Source organism: Sciurus vulgaris (genome assembly GCF_902686455.1).
Source record: "Sciurus vulgaris genome assembly, chromosome: 11".
Taxonomy (NCBI): Eukaryota; Metazoa; Chordata; class Mammalia; order Rodentia; family Sciuridae; genus Sciurus; species Sciurus vulgaris.
The window spans coordinates 15691148-15716515 of NC_136472.1; the positions used below are offsets into that span (position 1 = coordinate 15691148).

General features: G+C 37.6%; 2 protein-coding genes across 2 annotated transcripts in view; one reads left to right on the plus strand and one right to left on the minus strand.

Moving 5' to 3' along the window:
* The window catches only part of LOC306638408 (olfactory receptor 5B2-like), a gene marked incomplete at both ends in the record, with an annotated part of 301086 nt that overhangs the window by 1198 nt on the left and 274520 nt on the right, over window positions 1-25368 (minus strand). The window lies entirely within an intron of this gene.
* Window positions 12236-13171, plus strand: LOC306639241 (olfactory receptor 5B3-like; the record flags this gene model as incomplete). The annotated part of the gene is made up of 1 exon (XM_079102637.1): window positions 12236-13171. Exon 1 carries the CDS (start codon window positions 12248-12250, stop codon window positions 13169-13171), a length of 924 nt encoding a protein of 307 aa, XP_078958763.1. The 5' UTR covers window positions 12236-12247.

A 25368-nucleotide genomic window follows, 5' to 3' on the forward strand; every position in this document is an offset into this window, starting at 1 on the left:
AGACTATTAGGGATGAATCTACCCAGGTAGCTCTCCTGAATTCATTGCAAACTGTCCCTTCCTTGTTGACCACCTGCCCAGAATTGCAGTAGGCCCTGAGAATGTGTACACAATATCTCCTTTCATCAACATCATGAGTTCTATTGGTTGCTAGTTCATGTATACAATGAAGCACAAGAAGTAGGGTAATTAAATCATCTTGCACAAGTGTTAATTGACAATCTCAGCTTTGGACACATGACAACCTTTAATACATGCTGAATAGTTCCTAAACCCAAGGGTCTCATCTGAATTTGAATCAACTTGATTTTAACTGAATTTATAATTACTCTCTGTCTCTTTTTGGTTCTAACTCAGTGTTTTAGCATTTATGGTGAACTGAGGGTTTGATGGATTAGGTGGTACTTTCACCTTGTTCACTATATATTCCTCTAATTAGTTAACAAAGAAATGAAAACCAAGAATGATAAATGAATCCCTCTTCAACAACAAAAGTATCAAAGTAGATGAAAAAAAATTCTAAATTGCATTTTAAACTTTTTCCCACATCATGCTTATCCTCAACATATCTACCCATGTTGATATAGTTGGTGTGGTTAAAGTATAAACTATTGATTTAGGCTGAAGATGGGTTTAGCTTTGAAGCAGATCTCTGTGCACAGCAGGTTTGGTACGGATACAAATGGGGGGTTAGCCCATGAGCAGTCTGCAGAAGCTGTTTGGAATGGAAGCACATCATCCAGATTCGGAAGACTGGGAACTTAGGCTCTTGGAACAGATGCATATCAGCCCTACCATTTACCACCCAAAAGTCACTGGTCCTATCCCAACTCCTCCAGACATCATCTGTAAAATGAAGACAGTAATGAGACCTGCTTTGAGCTCCTATCGTGAGAACTAAGTAAGACAGTACATAAAGGACTACCGATTGCTGGGCTTAAGTTCAGACTACAGAGCAGAATCATCATAATAGTTTTCCTAGGAAGGGATCATGGCCTTGGTCTTGTTTAATCACTGAGGATGCCAACATGCAGGGCGTCACTGGGGGTGACATTGGACTCTTGAAACATCACTCTCTAATGGGCCCCGGCTCCCATGTCAGAGTCCATGTGTGGCCAGTGATTCTCAGTCTGTTCTGATTCAAGTATATGATCTCTGCTTCTGAGATTCCATGGAAGCCAATCATTTTCAAAATTTCTTCCTTGATTCCCATTTTAATTTGAATAAAGGAATTCATTTGTTCGTAAAACTCATTCTCTCACTACCATTATCCCACAGTCAAATCATGCACCAAGCTTGAGAGTACTCAGTTTGTGGGTTATCTTTACCTGACTGATCTGTTTGGTGCCAAGTTCCATACTATAAAATATTTGAATTGAATTGATTCTGGAAGAGCAACCATATTTTAAATTTCTTTATTTGAATTAAAACCTTTGGAAAGTATCCTTCCCAAACTAACTGCTTTTCTCTAACATCTTTCAGTTAAGCCTGTGACAACTTCAATTTAGAAGTGTGTTCCATGAAGACATCACAGTTGCTGATCATAACACACATGATCACATTTAGCATGTACCAAGTTCTACAGCAAATGATAAGGGGTTTGCACACAAGTGATTCATGTGTGTGCGTGTGTAAGATAGGTAGTATTATTCTTTTTAATGTTTTATTCGTGCATCAAATTAGGAATAACAGTGGGATTCATTGTGACATATTCGTACACACACAAACATAACGTGATCATTTTCATTCCCCAGAATCTCCTGTTTTCCTTCCCTCCTGCCTGCCCGATTCCTGCTTCCCTACTCTACTGGTCTTGCTTTCATTGCATTAATTGGTGCATTATAATTATACCTCAAAGTGGGATTCATTGTTATGTGCTTGTACAGGGGAGAGAAAAGGGAGGTACTGGGAAATAAAATGGACCCAATTATATTAAGCATTATTATTCTTTATCAGTAAGGACACTGAGAATTTGAGATGGTAGGTGATGCTCTAATATTATACATCGAGTATGAGAAAGATTCAAGATTCAAGAATTAAAGTCACCTTCCAAGAATAAACAAGAGACGAGTTTGAAAAGGTTGAAATGCACATCAGAGCATGTTAATTTACTTACAACTATTTTGTAGTGTAAGGAAGGTCGTTTTATTATTCTAGGTTTTTGTTTGCTGGTTTTTGTTTTTAATCTCCAGTGAGATGCAAATGTAACATTATCACATAATCAAAGCTTTATCTATTCCCATTTTAGTTTATAATCTTTAGGATACAATGTGATTTGTCATATGAATCGCTAAATCCACCATAATATATATTTTGACATTTACTCCCCAGTATGAATCTTGCTATTTTACAAATGTTTTGAAAACATTTATTTCCACTGATATAACTCATAACACACGTAGGAAGTCCACTGCTTTAACATGACTAAGAATTTTCACTGAAATGTTTATGGACTACTTAAGCTTACTAGTTTGAAAGAAGAGAATGCACAGTCAGTCCATAATAGTCAACCTGAAATCATGCAATCCAGCAGTGAGTATTGCATAAATACTAGTAGAGGCACACTCTCTCACACAGTGGTCAACATTTGCAAATTTTCTAAAGCAGGGAAATAGAGAAAAGAACATCAAAACAGATCAAGTTCTGATTCTGCCATTAATTTTTCTCTGCCTTTCAAAGTGTGACTTACCTCCTCCATATTTGTAAGATATACATGAAAGATTGCTTCTCCTACACAATCCACAGCTAGTAAGTGGCTTCTTAATTCATCTAGGAAATGTTTGTAGTCTAAAGAAGATTATTTCGATTTTCTGAATATTTTGTTTGTATGGCTTTCTCTGTTTGCTTTCACCTCCAATGTTAGGTGAATGCATAATAAAAAGACAAATCACCAGCTCATGTCTTATTATTTGCTATGTGTTCAGACAGAATACCTAGCCTCATTATGAGAGTCATTCAGCAGATTCCTCTCAATTAAAAAAAAAAAAATTGAAGTCACTGCTTTCCCTTTTTAAATAACCTCAGTAGGGCAGCTGTCCTTACTTCTGTATGAAAACAGAATGATGTACACAGAACAGAGACCTACCAGCTTGATGGGGGAGAAAGAACCTTCCCTCCAGAATGTCAGTCTAATCCTGAAGTCTGTCTTGAAGTATTGCATACCTTCTCTTAAAAGGATCCCTCTCAGGTAACCATCAAAGTATACAAGTTGTCTAAGGTACAGAAAAACAGAGGAAAGAACATTAACATGGATCAAGTTCTGAATTTACCGTTAATACTTTGTGTTTCATGGAGTGATCACTTAGCGCCTCCTCATTTGCAAAATAAGCATGATAAGATTACATCTTTCGCATAATTCTTGGAATATGTCTATAAAAATAAAATAAGAATAAATAACAAATAAGAGTTCTAGAAAACATCCTGTGAGAGGTTATCATTTTAATGTCCAATCAAGATAACTTTTATCATTGAGTATCTCCCTAACCATGGTTGAAGGTTCACAGCAAATCCTCAGGTCAGAGGAAGGCCTGAATGTGCTCACAAAGATAGATTATCCTTCACACGAGTAAACTATGACCACGGAAGCACAGCACAGAGTCCCTTCACCGCAAGCAATGTATGTCGAGTCTTGTTGGGACTTCAGAGGCAAATGCATGGGGATCTGGAGAGAATTATAGAGACTTGGAGATCTCTGGAGGTTTCCACATGAGACCAGCACTCCTGATCTTGCTTTCCTAGGGAGGAAACAATTAAACAATTTGAGGGAATTGAGTTAGTTATCATTAGTTATTTTTGTGTATATGAATGCTTTGGTATCCCATGGATTTTTCTTTTATTGAGATTTTCTAAATAACTCATAATATTCATACAGTAATATCCACATATTTTAGTGTAGAGGCCTAAGGATTTTGTCTAATGGGTAGTCATACAACCACCATGACAATCACCTAAACTAATTCCGGGCTTCTCTGATGACTTCTTCTCTACCTGCTCCCCCTGGTATCAAATAAACTGTATTTATCCAAGTCATTTTGCATTTGCTTTCAGTTTCTTAGTCGTATACTAGAATAGGTGATCTTTGAGTCCAACATCTTTATGTCATCATTTGAAGTCCATCCCCGTGCTACCCATGAGATAGGAGAATCTTTTTTATTGAAGAAACCCTCTATTATGTGGAATTTACAGGGTTTTGTTTTGTTCTGTGATGTTGGGATAGAACCCAGGGCTTCATTCAGGCAAGGCAAGCTCTCTACCACTGAGTCACAGTCCCAGCCCACCTTTACAGATTTTTGGTCCTGCAGTTGAGGAACTTTTATGCCAAATGGAATAATTTGCCCTTTCACTTAGAAGGGATGTCTCAACAAGTCCCACATTACTGTGTGACTAGTACGTTCACTGAGATCAAAGAGCCCTGGATATTTCCTGGATTTTTTCATTCCTCTGACATTTAAATTTCTTTACTCATGAGTCTAGAGTGGTTCCTTCCACATGTTGCTCACTTGGTACAATCAGCATTATATCACCCACATCATGGCCATTGTGACACCTTCTGTATGGGAAAGGTAATACAACCCCCAGGTAGAACATCAATGGTGTATCGACACCCGTGAAGCTGAGAGCATGTAGATTTTGTTAATATTTATTGACAGTGATGAGAATCGGTTTTTCTGCAATCAAAATGGCTGGAAACTATCATAGGGAAGGGAGGAAAGGGAGGAGGGAGTTGGGGGAAAGAAGAAGGGGAAGGAGAGGTATTGGGGACTGAATTAAAGCAAGATATATTCTGTGTTTTTATAATTATGTCAAAAAGGATTTAACTGCCATTTGTAACTAAAAATAAATAAGTAAATAATAACAAGTTCATGAACAGCACCAATCAGAAAAAGAAACTATAAAATTTAGTCATTTTCAGGAAAAATATATTGAACTGGAAAATATCAGGTTAAACCAAAAAAGTAAGAATGAGTAGAGACAAATGTCACAATTTTTTTCTGATATGTCAAAGTTACAGTGTAAAAAAAGAAAAAAAAAAAAGGATCATATTCAAAGTTAGAGGGTAGAAAAAGAAAAGAAGTGTGTCTATGTAAAAGTAGAAGGGAGACCACTCCGGTAGAGGAAGGGAGGCAGGGGATGAAGGAGGTGAGGATGAAGAGTGATATCAGGGGATTTAATTGATCAAATTATGTATATGCATACATTAAAATCCCACAATGAAATAAAATATTCTGTATCATTAATATGCTCCATTAAAAAATATATTTCTAATTCTTATGAAAAAAAAAATAGCTGCAAACCAAGTACCACAGAATGTGCTGAAACAATGAAACCACACCAGGTACAGTAACTGCAATTTGAGTCAACAACTGATTAAGCTTACTGTATTTCACTGTAATTCTCCAAGAGTCATCCTTTTTCAGCACAGGTAAGAAGGTGAACTGAATGGTGAATGTAATGGGATTACCTACCCTTCACCTTTCAAGTCCTTGATGGTTGCACCAACTTCTGTAATATGTTCAGAATGTGGTTTGCTGGTGGTAAACTATTTCCCAGGTACAGACAGTTCTAGTGATCTCCATGTGACTTTTCCCACCACAATAGCTACCATTGCACAGGTGAGGTAAATAATGTGGAAATTATGTCATCTGTTAATTATCATTTTACAATTCTGTATTCTGAAACTGCAGAAATAACCATTCAATGGGTTGTGACCCACTGGGCACAGTTTAATATTGGCTTAAACTCCAAAAACAATGATCACCTGCCTTCCACAAGACCTTGCACTTACTGGACAGCAGTAATATTTTTTAATCTCCTGAAAGTAGTGCCCATTCACATCTAGAATCTATTAGTCACCCAAAGTTTTACTGATCTTCTTATCTGATTCATAGTTATCCTAATAAGGAATCATAGAAACCTTTTGGAGAAGGTGAGGAGAAAGATTTACAGATTTAAATCCTACCACAGTTTATTGGGACCCAAGGTTCTACAAACTGGCTCAAGTCTGGGAATTAATTGAGGGATAGTGATTCTCAGCTTCTGTAAATTTTTCTAGAATTTCTGAACAGATCAAATAAGAATTCAACAGTCTCGCTTCCTGTTTTACTTTCAAAAACATCATAATGCCTCTGCCTAGGCCACAAGATTCACAAGTCAGACTTTTTTGACTGCTGCTTTCTGTCTTCTGACCAGTATCACCCACCTAACCTTGGGGAATTTAGTGCTTACACATGAACCCTGCTACATTGGGAAACAATCCCTCCCATTGTGTTAACAGTTCAGTGACATTGTTTCTCTCTTCTTGAGTTTGGTGGTTTTTGTAAGAGTGGGTTCATATTTTTGATCAAATTTGAGTTTTTGTGCTTATCACTTCAAATGTCCTCTAGGCCCTTTCCAGCATCACACTATTCCTCTGTTATTCTAATTATGTATATGTTTAAGCCCAATTAGGTTTTTCTTCATTCTTTTGTCTTTTCTAGTCCTCCTAAATAATTACACCAATTGCTTTATCTTCAACATGAATTATTATTCTCCCTACTCAAATCACCATTAAATCTCTCTAGGGAATTTTTTATTTCATTCACTGTGCTTTTTAGATCTTGAATCTATCTGGTTCATTATATGATTTTTATCTGTTTATTGATATCTAGTGTTTGGAGAGGTACCATATCCTAGGTTTCTCTAGTTCTTTTTCCATTATTTCCTTAATTATTAGGTATATTCAAGACAACTAATCTAAACTCTTTTCCTTCAACACAATAACTGTCCTTCATGAGGACAGTTACTGGTCCATTTCTATTTTCTTTAAAGGAGACAGAGTTTCTTGTTTCTCTGCATATCTATTTCCTTTGATTGGAATTTGGGCATTTATAATATTATACTATAGTAACTCCACAAGTTGAATCCTTTCCTGTCCCGAGGTTAGTTTTTTGTTGTTTGTTGTAGCTGTTGCTATAATTTGAATTTTCTAAAATATTCTTAAAAGTGCATATTCTTTGAAATGTCTCTATTCCTTTCCTGTGAGATAGATGAAAGTCTGGCAAATACTTCTTCAATGTTATATTTTATCAACTTTTTCTTGATTTGGCATTCACTTATGTCTCTATATCTTTGACAATTACCCAGAGATCTAACCAAGTTGATACACAGAGATTTTGCTTTCTTTATCAGTATTTCTGTACTGTAACAGGCCCTAGGAAATCCTTAGCCTACCATTTTTTGTTTTTCTGTCTTATAAAGAATTGGTAGCTGCATCTAGGAAACATTAAGTACTACAAACTAATCTTTCATTTCAGCGTTATTAATTTAATCATAACTGCAAGATGTCATATGTGATAATTACAGGTTCCAGGTTTGCAATCTGATAGTTTGAGGGTCATTGGTGATCCTCTTATATATTTGTTTCTCACTCTGCTATTGCATGTTCACCTCACATATCAAAAAATAGTAGAGAGCTTTCTCTGTTATGTCACTCAAAGACACCAGTTAATGAAGTTATCAGCATGTATAGCTGCACCCAATAGTGCAGTAAGCCTGGCGATTACCATGGCAAGAGCGAAGACACCTGCAGGTTCTGTGTAAGCTTCAATCTGCATAACACTAATGTTGCTATCATCATCATCATCGTCATCTTTAACATCTTGTAGTTTATTATCTAGACTGTTGCATATCCTTCCTGAATGAAAGGAATCAAGAAAATTGGAGGAAATAAATAGATTATTTTGGTACCCCTATTTTTTGTTATCCAAACTGTCAAATTTTGTAAATTATAGGTATTCATATTTAACCCACAGAACCACTGGTATATGATAGAAATTGTGTTATACTTTGTATACAAGTCCTGTTGCAAACCTTTTGAAATCCTATAAGCTAACAAGATATATATATATATATATATTTTTTTTTTTTTTCTGTTCTGTTACAGAAGAGACTGAGAATCACAGAGTCTAAACCTTTTACCCAAATTTGTGGAGAAGCTGCCTAGATGCCATTATCATTCCCTGCTGTGAGTTCATTGTGATAAGTCTGCTTGAAAATGAGCATTAAGAGGCAACTGTGCAAATGGAAGAATAAATCTTTCTTTTGATGTGAAAAAGTTATTCCCAGGCTAGCATGGTGATGGTAAGATCAGTGGGTCTTCGAGAAGAAAGAAAACATTTGCTAAGAGCATTTCTTGAGACATGTTAAGAATACCAGGAAAAAATTCAAATTTTAAAAAATAACCTAAAATATCCCATATGGATAAAAATGTGAAAAATTTGAATAGATTGCTGGTGGAAGTTCAAAATGGAAAAGAATTTCAGAAAATATTTTTGCATTTCTTTTTGAAATAAACAAGTACTGATCACTAATGAACCTGACATTTTCATATTTACACACGACATTAAAAATGATGTATGCGCAAAATTCTTTCCATATGTTTATATAAGCCTGAGGCCTAATCAAAAATTAAACAAATGTAAATGTTCCTTAACTATAAAAATTTAAAATATAAATTTAATGTCCCTCCAATGATACACTACTCCTTAATAAATAAGATTACATTGTGATACAATTGAAAATAGGGATGGTCCTGAAATTCATGGAAAAAATGTCAGATTCATGGATGACATATGCTAGGATAATGCCTAAGGACATTCTAACAAAGGCAAAATTAATTGTATCAAAATGATTTACTTGTTGAAAGGGACTATATGTGGAAAACCTATCAGAGAGGTCTGACTAATTGGTTTAGAACATTGTGATCGTGGTTACATGACTAAATATTTGACAAATTCTTAGAACTATACTCCATGGAGTGTGGGTCTTGCTGTCAATAAATTATTCTTTGATTCAAATGACTGAAAACAATGACAAGTAATACAAAACATTTGTGCATATTATAATAACCAATTTATTCCCACAGGTACTTTAATTGCTTCTTTCCCCAAAAGTAGAATCAGGAGCTGCAAAGAGACTCACAAGAAAAATCTCCAGAGATCTCCATGTCTGTATAATTCTCTCCAGATCTCTATGTACAGTCAAAATGCGAATACGGCTCAACAGCACATTGTTTTTTGAAGGAACATATGACATACCATGCTTCACTGGTCATTGTTTTTCATTGTTAATCTAAATGAATCATTATTGTTAGGATACACAGGCCTAATGACCTGGGGATTTGCTCTGAGCCTTCACACATGTTCAGAGAGACACACAAAGATAAAAGTCCATACTGGGTGACTTTTAAAGATAGGCTTTTCCCAAGAAAACTACCCTTACTTCTTTCTTGTTCAGAGACAAAATCTGTGAATTGTATGAGAGATGTAATCTTTGTAGAATCATTTGACAAGAGATGAAACACTTTCGTGAAACAGAAAGAATTAATAATAAATTCGGTACTTGACCCGTGCTAATATTCTTTCCACCATTTTTCCATGCCTTGGACAACCAGGAAACTTTTGATGACTGCCTGAGGGAGATCCACTAACAGAATCTGTGTAATACTCCATGACTGATTGTAGGATTTCTGACTGACTATTCTGGATTGAAGGATTTTCCCTGTCAGCAAACTGGTAAGTTCTGTATTCCATAATATTGACATCAAGAAGTTCCATTTAAGCAAAATCAGTGGGCAGCTATATTTACTATGAGTAACTTTAAAAGATAGAGATGAATTCAACAATTTCTCTGAAAAATTGAGGTGCATTTAGGAAATGTATATGAAAATGGATATCAAATATATATCAAATGGATATCAAATGAATATCAAAATATCCATCATAGGCAATTTAGTGATTCTTATGACACAGCATATTTATTTATGAAACAAAAAAAAATTACAAGATGTCCTGATTTGTCAGTCGGTGAGTTTGTCTTGTTCACTATACATTAACCTCAATTGTAGGTAAAAAAAAAAAAAAAAAAAAAAAAAAAAACAAATAAGAAAACAAAAACTCTGTAAGAATGAAATGAGCCTTCTTTAAACTGGAAAGGGGTCCTCGTGGTTAACAAGTTCTGAACTGCCCTGCTTTGCCCTCATCTCAGGCTTGTCATTACTAGTCCTTCCACACGCGGTGACGATGATTGAGATAAAAGCATTTATTAAGGTGAAGTTGACTTTATGAGACTTTCTCATTCTCACTCTATAATTTTGAAAGGTTAGAAACTTCTCAAATCCTCAATTTCCTACATGATGAAGTAGAAATAATATGCTATCATCTTAAACACACATAAATGCTGTGGAATATATAGGATGTTGGTTAAGGTGGTGTGTGTTAAGGTTAGATCAACACAATGTCTTCAGGAAGTAGGCTCATAAAGCAAAGTTGTCAAAATCTTAAGAGAGAGATGTAAGGGAACAGTAGTTTGGGAAGGATGTCCAACCAAAGACTTCAATGTAAATTTAAAAATTGACAATACAATTACTACAAAGATCTGGTTCAAATAAAATATTAAAGAACATGAAAATTATAGTCAGAGCATGTCTGATAACTAAAGATAGCCTGTAAACTAGGAATTTTAACACTAAGTCTCTGACTAACAGCAATGAGAGAAAGATTTTTTCCTAAGAAAAATGGACTCTTACTCAAACTAACATATGGAAGCAATTTTGAAAGAACATGACCTACATGGAATTTTAAGAGCAGCAATCACAGACTTGGAGCAAGGACAGAATAACAGTGGAGAGACCAGAAAATGTCTGTGGGTCTAGTGTGGGAGAAAGGCTATTTAGAGAAAGCAGTTTCAAATTTCAAAATTACTCACAACTGAAGTCCTGTGTGTAAACATCCGCCTCCATCAAATCAAGATAAAGACCATGATCCCATCCTAAAAGGAACAGGAGTGCTACACTCAATGGGAAGCGGTAACACTAGCGTTTTGTTGTCTTTTCTGCACATCTTTTTTAATTCCCACCATAATACCTCAAAGTAAGCCTGTTTATGATTTTCATTTTGCAGCTGGACTTACTGTACTCAGAGTAGTTGTGTTAGGCTCAGTGAGTCTTAAATGGTAAAATGGTAGGTTTGATGTGAGTTTCTTCTCGGAGCCAAGCTTGATATCTACTCAATGTGAATTACCTCTGCAGGTTGAATGTGGTTCTTGTATAGCAGCATTTCTATTATTGGGAATGTTCTTTGTGGAATACTAAGTTAAATCTTTAAATAGGCACCATGGTACATCCCTATAATCCCAGCATCTCCAGAGGCAGGAGGATCTCAAGTTCTTGGCCAGCCTCTGCACTTAGTGAGACTCTGTCTCAAAATGAAAAACGAAAAGGTCTGAGTATGTAGTTCACAGATAAAGTGCCCCTGACTTCATTCCCCAGACCCCACCCCGACAAACAAATAAAAAATAGCTAAATTATTATTCAACCTATCAAAAAATACATTAACCACGTAGCAGTCAATCTGTGTAGACACTGGTAAAAATGAGCATGAGAGTTTAGAGAAAAGTTTGCAATGCAATTCAGGGATTGATATTCCACTAAGGATCCATTTGCAGTTTAAAAGAAGACTCAGTTCAGTGTTGTGGATGTTCGTTAGCTTCTTTGTTTTATGTAGTGAAGGAGATGAAATCATCACTTAATCACTCATTTTGTTCACTGTGATATCCCAAACAGTGTTATAAGGAAAGAAAACAGAGTAATTGGTTGTAAACTGAGTAACAATCAATTCAATTCAATTATAGTTTAGATCATTAGACTTAAGAACCACTCAGCATGAATTCAAGGTTGACAGAGGTCCAGAAAAGACACTGATAAATGCTATTTGAATAAATATGAATCTTTTTCTCAGCCTGTTTTGCTCCATAACTTGTATGAATGTACCAAACTCCTAATATTATTGAGAGGAAACAATGAATACACATCTGATATGTTTAGAGCAGTCAAGGCAGGTGAGTAACATGGAATGGACAGCTTTTACAGCTCAGCAGAAGTACATTGTCAGAGAGATCCGTCTACACAAGTCCCTTTCACCAAGATAATAAGTTTTCTAAATAGCAGTTTACAAAGCATAAAATTCTTAAATTGGGTTTGTGATCTATTATCATTCTTCAATTTGACAGTAAATAATCCTGTATGTAAAAACTGCACCAAATTTGGTTTTCAGGCTGGCGTTTTTGCTGGAGAATTTAAATACACACTTGTTGAAGGAATATACAGTATAGGTATTCTTTCCAATTCCAATTCAATTTTCTTATCAATCGTTCCCTTTTTTTCATGGTTCCCTTTGTTTCATGAACATCTAGTGATTCCCAGATAACTTTGATGGAGAACAGGACAGAAGTGACAGAGTTCATCCTGCTGGGACTGACCAGTGACCCAGGTCTGCAGCTTCCCCTCTTTCTGACGTTCCTGCTCATCTACACCATCACGCTGGCTGGGAACCTGGGGATGATCCTGTTGATTGTCTTGGACTCCCGTCTCCACACTCCCATGTACTTCTTCCTTGGCAACCTGTCTCTGGTGGACTTTTGCTACTCTTCATCTGTCACTCCCACAGTCATGGCTAGGCTCCTTGTAGGACACAAGGTCATCTCCTACAATGCTTGTGCTGCTCAGATGTTCTTTTTTACAGGTTTTGCCACTGTGGAAAATTACCTCTTGGCTTCAATGGCTTATGATCGCTATGCTGCAGTGTGTCAGCCCCTGCACTACACCACCACCATGACAACCAGGGTGTGTGCACATCTGACCATAGGCTGTTACATCTGTGGGTTTTTAAGTGCTTCAGTCTACACTGGGAACACCTTCATTCTCTCTTTTTGTAAGTCCAATGTAGTCCACCACTTTTTTTGTGATATTCCAGCACTCATGCTTCTCTCTTGCTCTGACAGACATGTTAATGAGCTGGTTCTTATTTATGAAGCCAGTTTCAATATATTTTGGGGGATTATAGTTATCTTAATATCCTACATATTCATTTTTATCACAATCCTGAAAATGCCTTCAGGTGCAGGTTATGGGAAGGCTCTGTCCACCTGTACCTCCCACTTCACTGCTGTCTCCATTTTCTATGGGACTCTAATCTTCATGTACTTACAGCCCAGCTCCAGCCACTCCATGGACACTGATAAAATCATATCTGTGTTCTATACCATGATCATCCCCATGCTGAACCCTGTGGTCTACAGCTTGAGGAACAAGGAGGTCAAGAGTGCAATTACAAAGATCTTTTTGAATGCAAAATAATCTTTATGATTCTGCTTTTAACCTTTTGAGATGCACAATATCTGTACTCATTCTTCTCAGATCTTCTCCATGTTATGTGTCATCTATTAAATTCTACACCAATTCAAGTTTCTGGTGAGAACTTTTTCTTACAAAGTCTAAATTTTTTTTCTATCACATATCAGTGCAGATATATGTAAAACAAGTACACAAGGAAAGACATGGATGCAAAAGTTGCATGAAGGTGCCCTGAAAGAACACAGATACATGGGCGTGGAAATTTCCCAGGATTAAGTGCAATCTGTAAAGTGTGCTGCTGACTTCTATGTGTTAGTTTGTTCCTCAACTGAATGAAGGGATAACCAGATAGGTAGCAAAATACTTCATGTATTTGCGTGTCCATCAGTCTGTTTTCCAAAGAGACTACTACTAGAATTGGTAGACTTAAGATCTCCTGTCATCATAAGGCTGGCCATACTCTAATATAGTGAGAGCATTCTGGAAGAGAATAAAATATGTGGAAGCAGAAATCCAATCTCTCTGTCTTTCTCTATCTCTTTCTCTTTCTCACTGATACATGCATTTTCTCTGATTCTTGGACTTCAGAGCTACTGTCTCTTTGGATTTCAGTATCCTAGCCTTACACTAGTCACACCTCCTCCACCCTTTCCCAGGTCTTTGAACTAGATTGATTTACATCTCAGTTTTCTTGTCCTTTGGGTTTTACCCAGCACAGCATGGGTCTACTAGGCTTCCACCATCACACAAGCACATACTCAGAATAAATCTCCTCTAATACTTTCATACATGTTCTTTCAATTCTGTCTCTAGAGAACTCTGATGGATACACAAGCATTTAAGATCTATAATTTAAAATTTACTTTGGTATTAAAATAGAAAATTCATATCCAATATTTAAATTTTTAAAATAAAACTCCTAAAGTTCCTCCAACTTTAGATTATGCAGAGAGAAATGAGAGGGAGGAGGGGGCAAGGGGTATGAAAGATGGTGGAATTAGACAACATTACCCTATGTACATGTATAATCTACATCATACTCAACCATAGAAATGAAAAGTTGTACCCCATTTGTGTACAATGAATCAAAATGCAATCTGTAAAAATAAAAAAATATATAAAAAATAAATAAAAATTATTATAAAATAAATAAAATAAGATTCCAAATTTTAGGGAAAACATGGTACAGTATTAAATGAAAGTCTATGATTCTTCTTTTCATATTTTAATAAGAAATACATGAATCTTGCACCTCATATCAATTAGTGTATCTGTTTGAATGTATCATGTTATACAACCATCATATTCATGATTTAAATTTTAAAGGGATAAAAATAGTCTCATTACCAGGAGAAAGGAAACAACAATAAAAGAAGTTTTTAATGTGTTCATCTACTACTACAATTTTGCCGACTTTGTAAAAGTTACACAGAGAAAACAATAATGCTGTACATTTTTCCTCTGTGAATGTTTTTCAATTGTTAACACTGTTCATTATTTTTTTTTATTTTGTTGAGTTTAAGTAGGGAGTCTTTTATTCTAGGGAGTCTTTTTTTTTTTTCCTTCCCCCCACCCCTCCCACCCCTCTTTACCCTCTATACAGTACTTCCTCCATACTTGCCCCCCTCCCTAACCCTAACTCTAACCCTAACACTAACCCTTCCCTCCCCCCCATTATGTGTCATCATCCACTTATTAGCGATATCATTCGTCCTTTGGCTTTTTGAGATTGGCTTATCTCACTTAGCATGATATTCTCCAATTTCATCCATTTGCCTGCAAATGCCATAATTTTATCATTCTTTATGGCTGAGTAATATTCCATTGTATATATATACCACAGCTTCTTTATCCACTCATCAATTGAAGGGCATCTAGGTTGGTTCCACAGTCTGGCTATTGTGAATTGAGCAGCTATGAACATTGATGTGGCTGTGTCTCTGTAGTATGCTGATTTTAAGTCCTTTGGGTATAGGCCAAGGAGTGGGATAGCTGGGTCAAATGGCGGGTCCATTCCAAGTTTTCTAAGGAATCTCCACACTGCTTTCCAGAGTGGCTGCACTAATTTGCAGCCCCACCAGCAATGTATGAGTGTACCTTTCTCCCCACATCCTCGTGAACACCTGTTGTTGCTCGTATTCTTGATAATCACCATTCTAATTGGGGTGAGATGGAATCTTAGGGTGGTTTTGATTTGCATTTCTCTTATTACTAGAGATGTTGAACATTTTTCCATATGTTTGTTGATTGCTTGTAGATCTTCTTCTGTGAAGTGCCTATTCATTTCCTTAGCCCATTTGTCGACTGGATTATTTGAATTCTTGGAGTAAAGTTTTTTGAGTTCTTTATAGATTCTGGAAATTAGTGCTCTATCTGAAGTATGATTGGCAAAGATGTTCTCCCATTCTGTAGGCTCTTTCTTCGCATTGCTGATAGTTTCCTTTGCTAAGAGAAAGCTTTTTAGTTTGAATCTATCCCAGTGGTTGATTCTAGCTTTTATTTCTTGTGCTATGGGAGTCCTGTTAAGGAAGTCTGATCCTAAGCCAACAAGGTGAAGATTTGGACCTACTTTTTCTTCTATAATCTGCAGGGTCTCTGGTCTGATTCCGAGGTCCGTAATCCATTTTGAGTTTAGTTTCGTGCATGGTGAGAGATATGGGTTTAGTTTCATTCTGTTGCATATGGATTTCCTATTCTCTCAGCACCATTTGTTGAAGAGGCTATCTTTTCTCCATTGCATATTTTTGGCACCTTTGTCTAGTATGAGAAAATTGTATTGATTTGGGTTTGTGTCCGTGTCCTCTATTCTGTACCATTGATCTACCTTTCTATTTTGGTACCAATACCATGCCGTTTTTGTTACTATTGCTTTGTAGTAGAGTTGAAGATCTGGTATTGCAATACCCCCGGTTTCACTCTTCCTGCGAAGGATTGCTTTAGCTATTCTGGGTTTCTTATTCTTCCAGATGAATTTCATAATTGCTTGCTCTATTTCTGTAAGGTACATCATTGGGATTTTAATTGGAATTGCATTGAATTTGTATAGCACTTTAGGTAGTATGGCCATTTTGACAATATTAATTCTTCCTATCCAAGAACATGGAAGATCTTTCCATCTTCTAAGGTGTTCTTTAATTTCTTTCTTTAGTGTTGTATAGTTCTCATTGTGGAGTCTTTCACCTCTTTTGTGGATTGATTCCCAAGTATTTTATTTTTTTCGAGGCTATTGTGAATGGGGTAATTTTCCTAATTTCTCTTTCTGAAGATTCATCACTTATGTATAAAAATGCGTTGAATTTATGGGCATTGATCTTGTAACCTGCTACTTTACTGAATTCACTTATGAGTTCTAAGAGTTTTCTGGTGGAATTTCCAGGTTCCTCTAAATATATAATCATGTCATCAGCGAACAGGGATAGTTTGAGTTCTTCTTTCCCAATTCGTATCCCTTTAATTTCTTTGGTTTGTCTAATTGCTCTGGCCAGAGTCTGAAGAACGATATTGAATAGAAGTGGTGAAAGAGGGCATTCCTGCCTTGTTCCAGTTTTTAGGGGGAATGCTTTCAGTTTTTCACCATTTAGAATGATATTGGCCATGGGCTTAGCATAAATGGCCTTTACAATGTTAAGGAATGTTCCCACTACCCCAGTTTTCTCTAGTGTTTTGAGCATAAAGGGATGCTGTATTTTATCAAATGCTTTCTCTGCATCTATTGAAATAATCATGTGATTCTTGACTTTAAGTCTATTAATGTGGTGAATTACGTTTATTGATTTCCTGATGTTGAACCAACCTTGCATCCCTGGGATGAAACCCACTTGATCATGGTGCACTATCTTTTTAATATGTTTTTGTATGCGATTTGCTAAAATTTTGTTGAGAATTTTTGCATCGATGTTCATTAAGGATATTGGTCTGAAATTTTCTTTCCTTGATGAGTCTCTGTCTGGTATAGGTATCAGGGTGATATTGGCTTCATAGAATGAGTTTGGGAGGGTTCCCTCCTCTTCTATTTTATGGAATACTTTGAGAAGTATTGGAATGAGCTCTTCTTTAAAGGTTTTGTAGAACTCGGCTGAGAACCCATCTGGTCCCGGACTTTTCTTTGTTGGTAGGCTTTTGATGACTTCTTCTATTTCAGTACTTGAAATTGGTCTATTTAAATTGTTTATGTCCTCCTCGCTCAGTTTAGGCAATTCGTATGTCTCTAGAAACCTGTTGATGCCTTCAAAATTTTCTATTTTGTTGGAGTATAGATTTTCAAAATAGCTTCTAATTATGTTTTGTATTTCAATCCTGTCTGTTGTGATATTTCCTTGTTCATTCCGAATTTTAGTGATTTGGGTTTTCTCTCGTCTTCTCTTTGTTAGTGTGGCTAAAGGTTTATCAATTTTGTTTATTTTTTCGAAGAACCAACTATTTATTTTGTCAATTTTTTGTATTGTTTCTTTTGTTTCAATTTCATTGATTTCAGCTCTGAGTTTAACTATTTCCTGTCTTCTACTACTTTTGGTGCTGTTCTGTTCTTCTTTTTCTAGGGCTTTGAGCTGTAGTGTTAGGTCGTTTATTGCTTGAGTTTTACTTCTTTTATTAAATGCGCTCCATGAAATAAATTTCCCTCTAAGTACTGCTTTCATAGTGTCCCAGAGATTTTGATATGATGTTTCTTTGTTCTCATTTACCTCTAAGAATTTTTTAATTTCCTTCCTAATATCTTCTGTTATCCATTCATCATATAATAGCATATTGTTTAATCTCCAGGTGTTGGAATAGTTTCTGTGTTTTACTCTTTCATTTATTTCTAACTTCAATCCATTATGATCTGATAGAATACATGGTAGTGTCTCTATCTTTTTGTATTTGCTAACATTAGCTTTGTGGCATAATATATGGTCTATTTTAGAGAAGGATCCATGTGCTGCTGAGAAGAAAGTGTATTCGCTCTTGGTTGGATGGTATATTCTATAAATGTCCATTAATTCTAAATTATTGATTGTGTTATTGAGATCCATGGTTTCTTTGTTCAATTTTTGTCTGGAAGATCTGTCCAGTGGTGAGAGAGGCGTGTTAAAATCACCTAGTATTATTGTGTTATGGTCTATTTGGTTTCTGAAATTGAGAAGGATTTGTTTGACATACATGGATGAGCCACTGTTTGGGCCATAGATGTTTATGATTGTTATATCTTGCTGATTTATACTTCCCTTAAGCAGTATGAAATGACCTTCTTTATCCCTTCTGACTAACTTTGGCTTGAAGTCCACATTATCTGAAATGAGGATGGATACTCCAGCTTTTTTGCTGAGTCCATGTGCATGGTATGTTTTTCCCCATCCTTTCACCTTTAGTCTATGGGTATCTTTTCCTATGAGGTGAGTCTCTTGTTGGATCTTTGTTTTTAATCCAATCTGCCAGTCTATGTCTTTTGATTGATGAATTCAGGCCATTAACATTCAGGGTTATTATAGAGATATGATTTGGTTTCCCGGTCATTTGGTTCATTTTTTAAATTTTATTTATTTATTTGTGTGACACAACTTGTTTCCTCCTTTATTTGACAATTCCTTTAGGATAATTCCTCCCTTTACTGATTGCTTCTTTGTTTTTCATCTCTTCCTCATGGAATATTTTGCTGAGAATGTTCTGTAATGCTGGCTTTCTTTTTGTAAATTCTTTTAGCTTTTGTTTATCATGGAAGGATTTTATTTCATCGTCAAATTTGAAGGTAAGTTTTGCTGGGTATAAGATTCTTGGTTGGCATCCATTTTCTCTCAGGGCTTGAAAAATGTTGTTCCAGGCCCTTCTAGCTTTTAGGGTCTGGATTGAAAAATCTGCTGATATCCGTATTGGTTTCCCCCTGAATGTAATTTGGTTCTTTTCTCTCACAGCCTTTAAAATTCTGTCTTTATTTTGTATGTTCGGTATTTTCATTATAATGTGCCTTGGTGTGGGTCTGTTGTAATTTTGTGTATTTGGAGTCCTATAAGCCTCTTGAACTTGATTTTCCATTTCATTCTTCAGATTTGGGAAATTTTCTGATATTATTTCATTGAATAGGTTGTTCATTCCTTTGGCTTGTTTCTCTAGGCCTTCCTCAATCCCAATAATTCTTAAATTTGGCCTTTTCATGATATCCCATAGTTCTTGTAGATTCTGTTCATGATTTCTTACCATCTTCTCTGTTTGTTCAACTTTGTTTTCAAGGTTAAACATTTTGTCTGCAATGTCTGAGGTTCTGTCTTCCAGGTGTTCTATCCTATTGGATATGCTTTCTATGGAGTTCTTAATTTGGTTTATTGTTTCCTTCATGTCAATGATTTCTGTTTGTTTTTTTTTTCAATATCTCTAACTCTTTATTGAAATGATCTTTTGCTTCCTGTATTTGCTCTTTTAACTGTCGATTGGTGCGATCAATCAATGCTTGCATTTGCTCTTTCATCTCATCATTCAGTGCGTGCATTTGCTCTTTCATCTCATCGTTTGCTTCTCTGATCATTTTAATTATGTACATTCTGAACTCCTTTTCTGTCATTTCTTCTGCCATGCTGTCACTGGGTTTTATTGATGTAACATCTAGATTTGTTTGAGCATTTTCTTTCCTTGTTTTCTCATATTGTTCAGGTATCTGAGGACCGCTGAGATATTGCAGATTTCCTCTATTGACTTACAATGTCCCTGAAGATTTCTATATATATCCCCACTTAGCCTTCAGTAGGATGAAGTCTTGGAGGAAGTTGATATTGCGGTGCTCCACAAGGAAGCTGCCTCTCTAGGAGTGGTGGCCTTCAGGTGAGGTATAATCCCTGCTAGTGGGCAGAGGTGCCTCCACTTGTTGACCAATGGTCATCCAAAGGGGACCTAGGCTGTGGGCTGAGGCAAGGCCTGTTTGGGCCTGAGTCTCTGGTTTTACCGTCCTTGTGGGGAAACCTCACCCAGCAGGGAAGACTCACCCGGTGGGGAGGTCTCGCTGGTCAGTTCCCTCCTAGAGGTTCCCCTCAATTTACAGCTACCGCCTGGGCTGGGCTGCTTTCCTCTGCAAAGTTCCCAGGGGCCCGTCCCTACCTCCTGGGCCTGGGAGCCTCACCCTTTGCAGATGAATCTCCTTAGGCTGTCCTTCCTCAGAGAATCTTCCTGCAGGCCTGGAACCTTCGCTCCGTCCTAAGCCTGTCTCTGTGCGGCTCTTCCACCAAGAAGCCTCCTAGATCCTGGGACCCTGCTCTGCACCTAATCGCCTGGCTATGCGGCCCCTTCTCTGAGCAGCCACCTGGGGCCCTGTACAATCGCTCTGAATCCCAGAGACCCGCCACACGCCTCTTCCTCCAGACAGCCACCCAGTATTCTGGTGCGGTCACTAGGAGTCCAAGAAACTCACTGCGTGCCTCCACCTCCACCAACCACCCGTAGCCCTGGGCAATCAATCACTCCGAGTCGAAGTGACACTCCCCGTTCCTCCTCCTTCTCCAGATAACCCCCCGGGTGTTCAGGAGTGGTCGCTCTGAGTGGCTCTGAGTCCATGTGACCCGCAGCACGGGTCCTCTGGGCAACCGCCCGGAGGTCTGGTGCGGCCACTCAAGACCAAGCGTCCCACCACACTTCTCCTCCAGGCAGCCCCCCCTGTGTTCAGGAGCTGTCACTTTAAGTCCAAACAACTCACCACTCGCCTTCTCCTCTGAGCAGCCACCTGGAGCGCTAATGCAGTCACTGCGAGTCCAAAGGACCCGCCGCACTCCTCCTCCTCCTCCTCCTACTCCTCCGGGCAGGCCCCGGGGTTCAGAAGTGGTCTGAGTCCAAACAGCTCGCCACGCAGCCCCTTCTCTGGCAACGGCCTGTAGCTCTGGTGTAGTCACCCCGAATCCAAGCGGCCGCGCTCCTCTTCCTCCTCCTCGTCCTCAGGGCAGGCCCCGGGGTTCAGAAGCAGTCGTTCTGAGTCCAAACAGCTCGCCGCGCAGCTTCTCCTCTGGCAACCGCCTGTAGCTCTGGTGCAGTCACTCCGAATCCAAGTGGCCACGCTCCTCCTCCTCCTCCTCAGGGCAGGCCCCGGTGTCCTGAGTCCACACAGCTCTCCTCGCCACTCTTCCCCTGGGCAGCCACCGGAGCCCCAGTGGTTGCTCCGAGTCCCAGCGCTGTGCCGAGCGGCCTCCTTTACGATGCTCCCAGTTGTCCGAGTTCACTGCTCCAGCGGGGCGAGGGGCGTCTCGCCGGCAGTTCTACTTCACAAAGTTTCCTGCGTTCCGGGACCACCGTCCCATCCGGGATGCCTCCCCAGGGGGTGAGAGTCACCCGGCTGCTTTGAGTTGGTCCCAAGCGTCTCAATATCTCCTCTTTTGAATCCTGAGTCCTGGAGCAACATGAAATGCAGCCACCCTCTAGGCCGCCATCTTGAAACCCCCTCTAGGGAGTCTTTTATTCCATTCTCACTGATTTCCGTGCTATTTCTTCACATATTTCTACCTTGTTCACATCCCAGGGCCTTTGCATTTTCTGTTCCTGGTGAGGAACACCCTCCTTTTGCTCCTTTTGCACCCTGTCCTAAAGTCCTTCTCTGACCACCTGTATAAACTAGCCACTGTTCACTCACCACATATACTGTCCCCTCACCCCATGTCATCTTGAGTTCTTACCTACTATGTATTTACCTACTTATTTCTTATTTTTATTTCCTAATCAGAATGTAAGAGCATGGACTTGGACTTTGTTTTCTTCAAAGTGATCATCAGTAAATGCATAGATACCTGTTTCATAGTAAATTCTCAATACTTATTTGCTAGAAGGATGAATACCAGTATGTTGAGCTTGGTTGATCTTGAGTATTGCATCAGATAAATGATCTAGATAAAAAAGCATTGCACTATAGAGATACACCTAATTTTCTCTCTTTCTTCTGAAACAGATTTTCTACATTGTTTCTCAGTTCTCACATGCCTTAATTTTAAGAAAATAATTTCCTAGAAATTCCACCATGGAGTAGACCATTACAAACACTCTCATAACTTTTTTCTTAGAAGTGGTGTGTCATTAAATGGCAAGCAAAATCTCAAATAAGGACTATTTAGAAAACCATAAAATAAATTCAATATGAGATGAATTAAAGTCTTTCTAAGTTGACATATTTTAAAAATTGCTACACACACATGCTACACAATTAACTAAAAATATTCAAAAAGTCCACATAGAATATGACAGAATTTTTCAGTAGCAGACATAAGATACATTCAATAGTCTAGTGTAATGTACTGTATTCAGGATTTTAAATTTGGTCCTCAGGGAACTCAATATTATACAATACTAAAGCCTAGGACTATGCCCCATGTGTAATTTTTCATTGCTATACACTAATAGGCATCGACATCAACATATTTGGGATGAGTATGCCAAGATGGCCATGCTAATATTTTGAAACCATGTAGTTAGCACTAATATTCTGTTTTACATTTGTGATGATATTGCTCCACCTGGAAGTTTTTAAATCATGTTTTCATAATTTTTAATTTTGCAATTATTTTGTATTGGTAGAAACACTTCAAATAGTGCCTAGTGTGATTGACGTATCAAACACTGGCAGGCTCCATATGGCCCTAAAAATAGTCAAGTGCTAGTTTCCAAACCTTTTACTGTTACTCTACATGGCCCAGAGGAACTTCGCAGTTGTGATTAACTTAAGGGTTTTAGGACTGAGAAGTCATTGAAACGATCCATGTACCCTCGAAGGCCAATTCCACACATCCTTATGAAAGGGAGGCTGAAAGACTTAACCACAGAAAACAGGGGACTTGGCAATGTGACCCTGGATACAAAGTTCAAGTGAGGTTACCATTGAATGCTGACAGCCACCTGAAGGTGGTAGGGATGAGAGACGGAGTTTTGCCTAGAACCATGTTGAGACCAGGGCTGTGATAACACACTGATTGTGGCTCAAGAAGATGGTTCTAGACTTCTGGGTTTCAGAACTATGAAAGAATCACTATGCAGTCAAAAGCTTCATGTTTGCCGCACTGTTATAGCAGCCACAGGAAACCAGCAAAAACATGATGAATGGGCAAGTTATCCAAGTGAAGTTCAAATGCAAAACGTTAGGTGATTGTGGTAGTGGTTACCTGATCATGCTTTTGACAAAATCATTAAGACTCTAACTATAAGTGTGTATTTTACTGTAGGTGAATTATGCATTAATTAGAACTATTGAAAAACAAAAAGACAATATGAAAACATACTTGCATGTTATGGTAGCCAATTGATTCCCATGGGTAGTTAAATTGCTTCTTCCCCAGAAAGTAGAATCAGGACCTGCAGACAGTCTCACAGGTAAAAAAGCCACAGATTGTAAAGTCAATATAATTCTCTCCAGATCTCTATGTATTCTACTCAAAAGAACAAAAATTCATATAACTCAGCATCACATTGTTTTTGAAGGAATACATTCATCGGTCATTGTTTATTGATCTGAATGACTGCATTAGGACGTATAAGCCTTATGACCTGAGGACTTGCTATGTGCCTTCAAACAGGGTCAGGGACTCTCAAAAGGGCAACGGTCACATGGCTTGACTTTCATGAAATAAGTTCCCCCAAGATGTATTAGATACATGCAACTTTATGGACACAGTCTGTGAGTTATATGGGAGATGTAATTTTATCAGGCTTATTTAACAAATAAGGAGGAGATAAGAGACTCTTCAATGAAAAAGAAAGAATTAATGATAGATTTGGAACATGACCCATGTTCATGTTCTTTCCTACATTTTTCCATGCGTAGGCCAACTTGGAAACTTTTGACTACTTCCTGAGATATCTACTAAGAGAATCTATGCAATACTCCATGGTTGATTGTATGATTTCTGACTGACCATATTGCATTGAGAGTTTTTTTTTTCTTCTGACATGAAACAGGTAAGCTCTGTATTCCTTCAATATTCTTAATGAGAGGCGTAATTTATGCAAAAACAATGGGGTGGCTGTAATTACTGAGAGTTATTTTAATAGATAAATAAATGAATTCAACAGTTTTCTGGAAAAATGAGGAGACTCTGGGATACAAATGTCAAAATGTCCATTACAAGTGATTTAGTGATTCTCATGGCACATCATACAGATTTTTACAAAAATAATGCATGAAAATATAAAGCAGAAGATGCTCTCATTGATTAGCTGGGGATTTTGTCTTGTTTATTATATATTTAATACTCATATATGTAAAACAAACAATCAAAAAACAAAAACCCTTGAAGAGTGGAAGGGATCCTTGGGATTAAGAAGCTCTGAAACGCCCGTTCTTCCCCTATAATCTAACACTTATCATTACTACCACTTCCACACACGTTAACATTGATGGAGCTGAAAGCATTCATTTAGATTAAGAAGAAGATGACTTTAAATCTTGCATTTTGAGACTTTTTCATCCTAGTTATATGATTTTGGAAGATCAAAAATTCTCAAAACCGCAATTTCCTCAAACATTTAGTAAAAATACTATGCTATCTACCTTACAACACACATAAATGTCTAAAGCCCTTATCATCTACTGTGGAACATAGTATGTTGGTTAAGGTGATGTGTGTTAAGTTAGACCAACACAAGACCTTCAGATGGAGGCACATAAAGGGAAGTAGTCAAAGACTTAGAAGATGTGATGTTAGGGAGCAGTAGTTACTTTGGGGGGGATGTCCTCCCAAAGGCTTAAATGCAAATTCATTTAAAAATTAAAATGATATAACAACAAAGAAGAAATTGAAATGTAATAGTATAGGATGGGGAAAATATAGCTAAAGCATGCTAAAAGCTAGAAAATCCTTAAACAGGGAGTCTTAATCCTGGGTCTCTGAGATTTGTCTGTGAAAGACAGGAGGAGAGAAAAAAAATTTTGAAGGGACAATTGACTCTTCTATTCAAACTAAATATATGGATTTAAGGAAGAAATTTTGAAAGAGTGTGGTCCATCGAAATTACAGGAGCAACAATCACATGCTTGGAGCAAGGACAGAATGAGAGTGGAAACCAGAAACTGTCAGTGGACCTGAGGGGGAGAAAGGTTATTTGGGGATAGAAGCTTCAGAACTTCAAAATCACCCACAACTGAAGTCCTATGTGTGAGCATCCACCTCCATCAAAACCAAGATAAAGACCCTGACCCATCCTAATAAGAACATGATAACTACACTCAACAGGCTGTGATTATACCCAGTATTTTGTTGTCTTCTCTGCAC